This window comes from Peromyscus californicus, unplaced genomic scaffold (assembly GCF_007827085.1).
Source record: "Peromyscus californicus insignis strain IS unplaced genomic scaffold, ASM782708v3 Scaffold_5__1_contigs__length_169319896, whole genome shotgun sequence".
Lineage (NCBI taxonomy): Eukaryota > Metazoa > Chordata > Mammalia > Rodentia > Cricetidae > Peromyscus > Peromyscus californicus.
In genome coordinates this window covers 34,225,601-34,235,952 of record NW_026294573.1, presented here as the reverse complement: position 1 = coordinate 34,235,952, position 10,352 = coordinate 34,225,601, and the positions used below count along the sequence as shown (strand labels likewise).

General features: G+C 45.2%; 1 protein-coding gene across 11 annotated transcripts in view; it reads right to left on the bottom strand.

The window, feature by feature from the left end:
- Positions 1-1,714: 1,714 nt before the first annotated feature.
- The window catches only part of Ccdc30 (coiled-coil domain containing 30), a 96,421-nt gene continuing 87,783 nt past the window's right edge, over positions 1,715-10,352 (bottom strand). For 8 of the 11 annotated variants that reach the window (XM_052715001.1, XM_052715002.1, XM_052715003.1 and 5 more), the window contains 5 exons: positions 9,544-9,685; positions 6,984-7,120; positions 6,468-6,582; positions 2,577-2,644; positions 1,715-2,085 (listed from right to left, as the gene is read on the bottom strand). In XM_052715001.1, coding sequence (XP_052570961.1) covers positions 1,878-2,085; positions 2,577-2,644; positions 6,468-6,582; positions 6,984-7,120; positions 9,544-9,685 — 670 coding nt within the window. In that variant the 3' untranslated portion in view covers positions 1,715-1,877. The remainder of the gene's footprint in view (positions 2,086-2,576; positions 2,645-6,467; positions 6,583-6,983; positions 7,121-9,543; positions 9,686-10,352) is intronic. The other 3 variants (XM_052715004.1, XM_052715012.1, XM_052715007.1) reach the window with 2 other exon arrangements.

The following is a 10,352-nucleotide window of genomic DNA, read 5'->3' as shown; positions in this document are numbered from 1 at the left end:
TGTCTTTTCTGAAGTATTTTTTTCATCTTATTATTATTTTTTTTAGTTTTAGGCAGTCTTGCTGTGTAGCACGGGCTGGCTTTGAACTCACTGTCTTCCTACCTCAGCCTCCCAAATGCTGGGATTACATACATGGTTTGCAATATCCTTTTGGAATTTGAGCTCAATAGATGGGTTCAGGAGGACCAGAGCACCCCAGCGCTCATGTGACAAACTGGATATCCTGCACATACCTGTAATCTCAGCTCCAAGGAGGGTGGAGGCAGGATGTTCCCTGGTTTACTGGCTTCCAACCTAGCTGAGAAAATATGAACCCCAAGTTCAGAGAGAGCCTCTGCCTCAAAGTAATAGGTGGTAAATAATAGAGGAAGACACTTGATGTCCTCTTCTGGCCTCAATGCTTGCACATGTGTGCACAGACACACACATGTGCACTTACACACAGAAATATTAATCCTAAAAACCACAGAGATCAAGGAAGGTATTTGGTGTTGAATCCTCACCTCTACATGGACATCCACACACAAAAAAACAGTATTAAAGTGAATGTATAATATGATAATGGCTACTTAAAAAAAATACTTATTTCAGGACTGGAGAGATGGCTCAGCAGTTAAGAGCACTCAATGCTCTTCTGGACGGCCCGGGTTCAACTCCCAACACCCACATGGCAGCTCACAACTATCTGTGACTCTAGTCCCAGGGGATCTGGAACTCTCACACAGACATACAGGAAAACACCAATGTACATAAAATAAAAATGTTTAAAAATAATACTTACTTCAAGGGGCTATTGGCAATTGATAGCTGCCGGGAGAGGGAGAATCATTTTTCATTAATGGTGTAGCAACTGCTAAATCATTCATGCTTCTTTGGAAGGCCACACATGTGAGCATGTGAGCAGCACAAACTGGTGTGGATGAGCTTTCAGTTGGCTGTGTGGGGTAGGGAGGTGGGTCTGGGAGGATTTGGGGGAGAGGATGGTTATACTTAAAACACACTGTATGAAGTTCTCAAAGATCTAATAAAAATTTAAAATAAAAATACATGTATTAGCAGGGTGTGGTGGAACATGCTTGCAACCCCAGTATTTTGGAGGTGGAGGTAGGAAGATCAGGAGTTTGGGGTCATCTTCTGGCCCATCAAATTTGAGGCTCAGCTGGGCTGCATGAGATATTGTCTCAAAAGTCCCCAAACAAAACCATATTTGAATAAGAGATTAACTCCAAAATGAAATGTGTTTTGATAAGAATGGTTAAGTTACAAGTGTACTCTTCTTACTGTCCACTCCATTGCCCCCTGCAAAGTACTAAGTAAACTTTTCTTTTGCACGGTCTAAACGGTGAGTTTATTCACTATCTGCTAATCCCTTTCCCACCATGACCAATGCTGAGAACATTTTTTTGTGCTTACTAGACATTAATCTTGTCTGGTGGAGTATTATACAAGTTTTTTTTTTTTTTTAATTATTTTCTTAGGGGTAGAGAGGTGTTACAGCAGTTAGGAACACTTGTTCTTCCAGAGGGCTGGGGTTCGATTCCCAGCACCCACATGACAGCTCACAGCTCTCAGCAACTCCAGTCTCAGGAGAACCAATACCCGCTTCTGGCCCTTCATGCACAGGGCATTCCGACACATGCAGACAAACCATCAATGCACACAAAGTAAAAAGAAAAAAAATCAGTATCAATGGGTATATCAAACAAACAATAACTCTGTTTTTAGAAAGTTTTTAATGACTGTTCGATCAGCAATTTTGAAGACCCCTTGCTGCTGTCCCGGGGGTTCTGTGAGGCTTTTCCAGGTCAATGTGCACCTTTTCTATCCGTGCTCTGAGTTAGGAGGTTCAGTCAGGATTGTTTTAGACACCAGTGATGTCATAGTCCTGGCTTTTGGTCCTCCTGCATGCTGTGTGTCTCTTTCAGAGAAGTCACATTTATGTATCCACTTTCTGAATTCTGTGAACATGAAAGAGGCTCGGGGGACTTGACGACCGCTGTTGTCCCTTCTGATTTATGTAGCTCAGTCTCCTGGAGATTCTCAGCTGACAGTACCAAACCTGTTCCTGAGACACTGAGAAAGGCCCTGTGTTAGGACAGAAACATACACAGAACTTTCTGGCAGAAGTTTAGGGCTACAGGTCTGTGGCACTGATAGGATCCCAGCATCTTACAGCTGTCAGGATAAAACAAAAAAAAAAACAAAAACACAAAAAAACCAGCAAACTAAAGGCTGCCAGCAGCCCATGCTCGTGGAGTGTCCCCTGCCTGAAATGTATTCTGTAGAACTCCAGCTCATGGAGTGTCTGTCCCCTGCCTGAAATGGTATTCTGTAGGACTGGAGCTCATGAAGTGTCCCCTGCCTGAAATCGGTATTCTGTAGGACTGGAGTTCATGGAGTACCCCCTGCCTGAAATCGGTATTCTGTAGGACTGGAAGGAGGGGTGAGGAGGGCAGGGACTGGGAGCAGATTCAAAAGCTAAATGCAGGAAACCCCCCAAAGCTGTGTTTTCTCAGAACCAGCAAGGAGCTGCCTCGGGTGTGCAGATACTGACTGCCCAGATGTATCTAACTCACCTGGCGCTCTGCAAAGGGAGCATTTTCCTGAGTATTTCAAAAGCAGCAGTGTCACTGATCATTGTTTCCTAAAAGAAAAAAATATTATAGCTTTAAAATATTTATCATGTTTGTTCTGTGTGTGTGAGTATGTGTGGATGTATGTAGGTATATGTGTTAGATCCCCTGGAGTTGGAGCTACAGGTGGCTATCAGCCCCCTGATGTGGGTGCTGGGAAGTAAACTCAGGTAACCCTGCAACAACAACAATTACTCTTAACCATTGAACAACTGCTCCAGCCCTGTTTATTTTATTATTATTATTATTATTATTATTATTATTATTATTATTTGGTTTTTTGAGACAGGGTTTCTCTGTGTAACAGTCTTGGCTGTCCTGGATCTACCTTTGTAGACCAGGCTGGCCTCGAACTCACTGAGCTCCACCTGCCTCTGCCTCCCAAGTGCTGGGGTTAAAGGCATGTGCCACCACCGCTTGGCCCTATTCAATCTTTATAATGATAAACCACTGGCAATATGATCCTACAAGCAATATAAGTATACACGGGTATACAAGGAATAGTTGCTTACCCTCCTCCACCAATGCCTTCCCACAGTTCTTGTATCTCTCCCCTTCTCCTCTTCTCCTCTTTCCTGCTCTCCTCTCCTTTCTCTTTCTTCTCTCTCTGCTTCCTCATCTCCTATCTCCCTCTCAACCTCTCCCCCCCCACACACACAAACACACATACACATACACTCTGCCAGGGAGCAAACCCAGAGCTATGTGCATTCTAACAACTGAACTCTATCCCCAGCCTAAACTTTTTTTTTTGAGAGGCAATGGTAGAGATTGAACCAGGGCCCTGAGTATTCCAGACAAGCCTTCTACCACTAATCTCTTTTCTGACTTCTTTCTTTTTCCATTACATTTATCTGTTTGTCTGTCTCGGTGTGTAGAGGTCAGAAAACATCTTGTGGGAACTGGTTCCCCGCTTCCACCATGTACATTCTAGGGATGGAACTCAGTTGTCAGGCTTGGCAGCAAGCACCTTTACCCACTGAGGATCTCGCTGGCTTATTTCTTGATTTCCTTCTCATATAAGTCATTGTTAGTGGACTGAAATACTTGATTTTTGTGTGATCCTGCAGCTTAACTGTATTCTTTTCTTGTTCTAATAGTTTTAGAGGGAGAGTGGAGCAGTTGTGATTTCTGTGTGTAAGATCATATCACTAGCCAACAGTGAGTTTCACTTTTTCCTTTCCTGTTTGGAAACCTTGTGTCTTTGCCAAGTTACCGCATCAAGGACTTCCAGCGCTGCACTGAACAGAAGTGGTTAGAGCAAAAATGTCTCATCTTGCTCCTGATCTTAGAATGAGAGCTCTCAGCTTTCACCCGAGACCATGTTAGTTGTGTCTGTCACACATGGCCTTTATCATCTTTTTTGTGAAATAAAATGTTCTTTTCCAGAAAAAAAGATAAAAGCTGGCCATGGTGGCTCGTGCCTGTAATCTCAACACTCAAGAGGCTGAGGCAGGAGGATCAATGTGAGTTTGAGGTTAACCTGGGCTATAGAGTGTTCCAGTTCAGCCACTGTAGGGCACTCTTGTCACAACCCTTCCCCAAACCAATAGAGCCAATAAGGACAATAATGATAGTGACAAAATAAAAACAGAGATGAACACAGACCAAATTTTACAGGGGTTTACCGGTTCCCCTGAACTGGACCACAGCTTAACCTTTATATAGACTAAGCAATACGTGGAAGAAATTCCCAGCAATCCTGGCGGGAATGATAAGCTTATATATTGTTTTTCTCAGCAAGAGTTAAAACATTCCATCTTACAGGGATGATCCTTAAGATTCAGGATGTTCTAAAGGGAGGAGAAACATGCCATCTCACAACAAAGTGCTTTAAATTTAGGACTTAACTCAAAAGCTTCAGGAAATCCCTGAAACTGACTAGATTCACCAGGCCCCTCAAGCTCCAAGTTGATACACTATAAAGACTGCTAAGAGACACAATCAGACCAGCTGAGCTGCCTGGAAAGGACTGTCCAACTTGCTGAGCTGCCTGCAGGTTGTTCAGGGTGCCCCAGGTTTCCAGCTTTCATGAGCTGTCACCCATGCTGGGGTGGGCTTTGGTGATTCAGCTCTCTTTGAGTCATTTCTGCTCCTGTAGGTAACCCTCACCCATATTCCTGTAAGTAACCCTAACAAACTCATTGGTTCACCAAGACGGACTTTGGCCTGTTGCTGATTCTCTGCTGGGGTTGTTAACAGGGCCCCAGACCTTAGTAGTCCCCCAGACCTTGGCACAACTGACTCCATGATGGAAATACCATTCAGGTCATAGAACTCAGCACACAGACAGCACCACCTGCCAAAATGAAAACAAAGACCTAGTCCATCGAAGTCCAAAGTTCTGGGAAAATCTCTAAATGTGCTAACCTTGCCTTTTAGCTTCTGTGGTTCCATTTCTGGCTAACTGTTTTTGTTAACTTGAGTATGCCAGCCAGAACATGTTTTGTTGTTGTTGTTGAATGTGTGTATATTGTTGTTGTTGTTGTTTTGATTGAGACAGAGTCTTTTGTACTCCAGGCCAGCCTTGAAATTCTTAAGTAGCAAAAGCTAGTCTTGAACTCCTAGCCCTCCTGCTTCAGGCTCCTCTGTGCTGGCATTACAGGTGTGAGCCACCATGCCCAGCCTCCATGTCGTCTTCTAACTCTGACTTGTAAGCCTACCATATTTATTCATGTGTGTGTGTGTGTGTGTGTGTGTGTGTGTGTGTGTGTGCCTTTCTGTACTGCAATGAAGACACATGAAAACACAGACGCTCTGTATTCCAGGACCCAGCCCAATTGCTGGAGTTAACAGCTGATAAATGAATGAATATGTAGAAATCTGAGAAAAAAACTCACTTAAGCAAATAGAGAAACTGTTGGCGACCAGGTCACGTGAGTTCTACTTTGGATGACAGCTAGAAAACAAACACCTTGTGTAGCTTAGAAATAATCACCTTTGTGAGAATAAACACGACACAGATCTTATAGCAACAGAGCCCAGTGACCAGATCTGTGGAGAGGCATCCTCCAAAGGGACGCCTTGCAGGTGATGCGTACCAGGGAAGGGAGAAAGCAGCCTCTACCCTGGATCCAGCACCTCATTCTGCTTACTGAAGTCCCCCGGGCTTCACCAGCCACACTCCGGGTCTCCACTGAGCCTATACTATTCTCCGCAATTCCTTTTGGCTATTTGTGTGTTTGAATTTGGAGCATGCTTTTCTTAGACTCAGTTGCTCTCCTTAGTCTTGACTCATTAGCGAACGAAACTAGCTTCACTTGACCTTTCTGAGCCTCAGATTCGCTGTTCTTTCTTTCCAAACAGGGCTAGAATAATACACTGCAAACAGGGTTGTTCAGAACGAGGCTTATGTGGGAAAACAGTTCGCATCCATTCATTCTCAAAGCATTCTAGAACGTCTGTCTGCAGATATGGTCAAGTATGAGCTCTATCTGTCTACAGATACAGTCATGTCTGAGCTGTGCCTGTCCTCAGATGTGGTCACATGTGAGCTACAGTTCTTGCCCTCTAGGACCTCGCTGCTGAGTTATTGATCTAGAGAAGAAGAAAGGAAATGACAATGTAGCATGTTAAGAATGACGTTCAGAGGCATACACAGATGGCTTCGGGATCACACAGGAAAAAGTGTTATCAAAGTTGACCCAGTGACGAGCAGGGTTCACCAAGAACAGCCACAGGTTTGCTGCCCCATGTGCCCCTGAGGAGCCTGTCACAGCTCACCGTGCAGCCAGGAGCAGGCTGTGGTTCTAAGACGATGAAGCCAAGAGAGGGCAGGGCGAACCAGTGAGCCAAACCTTAGAATTAGGACCCAGTACGAAGTGCACATCTTACTTCCGTTCTGCGAATCTGGATGCTCCTTATAATGCGTTCTAAGAGATTGATGTGCTGCATGAGCCGGACGCAGTTTTCCTGCAACTGCTGATTTCCTTTATCCAGTAAAAACACCCTAAACATGGCATAAATCAGAGACACAGCTGGAAATGTCTTCCTCTCTTCCTCCCCCATCCCTCTCTCCCTCCCTTTCTCTCTCTCTCCCTCCCTCCCTCCCTCCCTCTCTCCCTCCTTCCTTCCCTCCCTCTCTCCCTTCCCTTTGATCCCTTCTGTGCAGGGATCAAACACAGGGCCTCACACATGCTAAGCATGTGCTTTACCACTGTTATACAAACTTTTGCCCCCCCCCCCCCCCCCCCCCCCCCCCGCCCCGTGACACCCTCTTTAATGCCACAGTGGCTGGCACTTGCATCAACTATTGGAAGCAGAAGACAGCAGAACAGACGGACTCACAGGACTGGCCAGACGCCGCCCCACCCCCAGTTCTCAGAATCACCTATGCGCCACTGCACCTACTTGCTCTGGATTGCAGAGATTGTGGATTTATTGCTGCAGATCAGTTCTTCTTGATTTGTGACTTGTTCTAGAAGCTTCCTCTTTTCCAGGAGGAGGATGTCATTTTGGGTCATGATCTGGTCCTGGAATGCCTTCTCCTAGGGATTAGCATAGAGGGAGAACCACATATCCATGAAAGAGCTTCCGTCTGCTCCCAGGTCTTGCTTTCTCTCTTTCTGCCCCACCAAATCTGTTGGTATCTGTTTGCTGGCATCAACCTTAGTTATACTAGGTGCCCTCCTGGTGGTGGTGTTTATTTAGGGAATGCATGCATTCACAATTAGAAATACTGCAGTGGCGGGTTGGGCCCGGCAGTGGTGACACATGCCTTTAATCCCAGTACTCGGGAGACAGAGGCAGGTGGATCTCTGTGAGTTCCAGACCAGGACAGCCTGGTCTACAGAGTGAGTTCCAGGACATCCAGGGCTACACAGAGAAACCCTGTCTCAAATATATATATAGTGCCACTCAATTTCTAGGAAGAAACAGTGTCTTCCTTGTATTTTAATTCCAACAGATATTAAACCATCAGCAAGAGCAACTGAATCCTATGTTCTGCATTGAAATCTTACCCCAGGATACATTTCCATCTGCTTTGCAGATATTTTGTTGTTGTTGCTGTGAACAGAGATTTGACTTGTTACATATCCTAGGGTGGTATTCTTGCCTCAGCCTCTTGAGTGCTGGGATGACAGGCATGTGTCATCGTGTTCGACTTGCTGTGTTCTCTTTTAGTTTGTTAATTTATTTTAAACAATTATTTTACTTGTGTATGGGTGTGCACCACAACATGTGTGTGGAGGACAAAGTGTAAGCAGCAGGAGTCAGTTCTCTCCTTCCACCTTATGGGTCCTGGGGATTGAACTCAGGTCGTCAGGCTTGGCAGCAGGCGCCTTTACCCACTGAGCCATCTTGCTGGCCCCTAGCTATAGTCATTATCAGGCAGACAGAGAAAGTTAAGAACTTAGCCTCCTTACTATGCCTTAGACAAATCAAATTATCACATACCTAGTGACTTTACATGACAGAAATTTATTTTGTCACAGTTCTAGGGCGCTAGAAGTCTGGAATCAAGATGCTGCCAGGGTTAGTTCTGGGGACCCAGAAAATCTCCCTGTCAGTATTGGAGATTGAACCCAGGGCCTTGTGCCTGTTAGGGAAATGCTCTAGTGCTGGGCTGCACCCTGAGTCCTCACAGAGAGCCTGTTCCTTCCTAGCCTCCTCCTGTGGGGTGGTTTCTGGGATCATCCATCTTCTCTGGCTTTATAGACATATCCTTCCCCTCTCCACCTCTGTCCTCATGGGATGCTCCTTTCCATGGGATGTGTCCTTGTCTCTGCATCTGCTACTTCTCTTACAAAGACACAGGCAATCGGACTTCCAACTCACTCTCACCTAGGATGACCTCATTTTAATTCACTAATCCGCAAAGGCGGGACTTCCAAATTGGCAGGTTGCATCTGGTACTCTATGTAAGAGACATGCATTTGGGGGACACTGTCTAACACACAAAAGACTATTTTTTAAAAAAAGATTTATTTTTATTTTATGTATATGTGTGCTTTGCATGCACATACATGTTTATGAACCACATGTGTGACTGGTGCTCGATGAAGCCAGAAGAGGGCGTCAGATCCCCTAGAACTGGAGTTAGGAATGGTTGTGAAGCACCGTGAGTGTTCTGGGAACCAAACCTGGGTTCTCTGTAAAAGCAGTAAGTGCTCTTAACTCCCGAGTCGTCACACTAAGACTGATATTTTCATTCAAAGGTGAGACAATTACAGAGGAATACCTTAAACACCCTATTTGGGTTAGGAACCCTAAAAGTCTTTCAGGTCCTTAAGGGATTCCTCACATTCAGGCTGGTGAAGCTAGCTCTGTTGGTAAAGTGCCCTGTAAGCACGAGGCCCTGAGTTTGACCCCCAGAACCCACCTAAAAATGTTGGGCATGCCTGTGAGGGCTTGTAATCCCAGCTCTGAGTGGTGAGGATGGGGATCCCTGGGCCATCGCTGGCCAACCAGTTTAGTCTCATTGCTGAATGCCAGGCCAATGAGAGAAAGGAGGCACACCACGCATGCTCTGGGAGGTGGCCCCTGAGGTTGTCTCCTGACATCCACATGCATCTGCATACAAGCAAACATACACACACACACACACACACACACACACACACACACACGCATTAAAAATAAAAAGAATTCTTCACACTGAAAGATGGAAGATGGGAGCAAAAATGAAAGCTGGGCCTGTGGGTAACGGGAAACTGGGCGGGCATTCTTTTTTTTTTTTTTTTGTTCTTTGTTTTTTGTTTTTCGAGACAGGGTTTCTCTGTGTAGCTTTGCGCCTCTCCTGGAACTCACTTGGTAGCCCAGGCTGGCCTCGAACTCACAGAGATCCACCTGGCTCTGCCTCCCCAGTGCTGGGATTAAAGGCGTGCGCCACCACCGCCCGGCATGGCGGGCATTCTTAAACTGCTGACCACTAGTGCGGTCAGTGCGCTGTTTTTTTTTTTTTCCTCACCATTTCAATTTTTTGTCGCAGTTTCCCAACTTCATCTTCGAGCTCTTTAATCCTCTTATTTCGTATTTCTAGCTCATGAGTTAGACGGTCCTTGACCTTTTGCAGCTTGACTTTGTGGCAGTGGTGTTTGTCTTTGTAGTTTCTATAAAAGCAAAATTCAGGATAAGCATGCCAGAATACAAGTAGGACCTACTTGGCCTCCTTTGGGATATGACCTATGGACCTTTAATGTGGATGCTTTCTTGCCTCACATCTTCGCCCCATGTGCGGATGAATCAAAAATAACCCCCTCTCTTCAGTCAGCCCCATGAACTCAAGCCTTTGGGTTACCTTGGTTTGAACTGATGGCAGCTTTAGTGTCTGAGTTTATTTAATTCAGGAACCTTCTGGACTTCAGATCCCTGACATAGGAATTCTGAATCCTGCCCCACTGATGAGAATTATTACTTACAGCTTTCAAATTCCTGGCTATACTGTTTTATTTGTTTTGTTTTGAGATAGGGTCTCACTATATATCCCTGGCTGACCTGGAACTCTTGATATAGACCAGGCTGGCCTTCAACTCACAGAGATTCGCCTGGCTCTGCCTTTCTCCCAAGTGATGAACCTAAAGGCACGTGCCACCACACCTGGCCTATACTCTTTAAATTTTTTAAAATTATTTTTATTATTATTTTTCTACAACATGTATGTGGCGGTCAGAAGACAACTTGTATGAGTTGGTTCTCTCCTTCTACCGTGTGGGTTCTAGGGACTGAACTCGGGTCACGAGGCTTTGTGGCAAGTGCCTTTATCAGCTGAGCCTTATG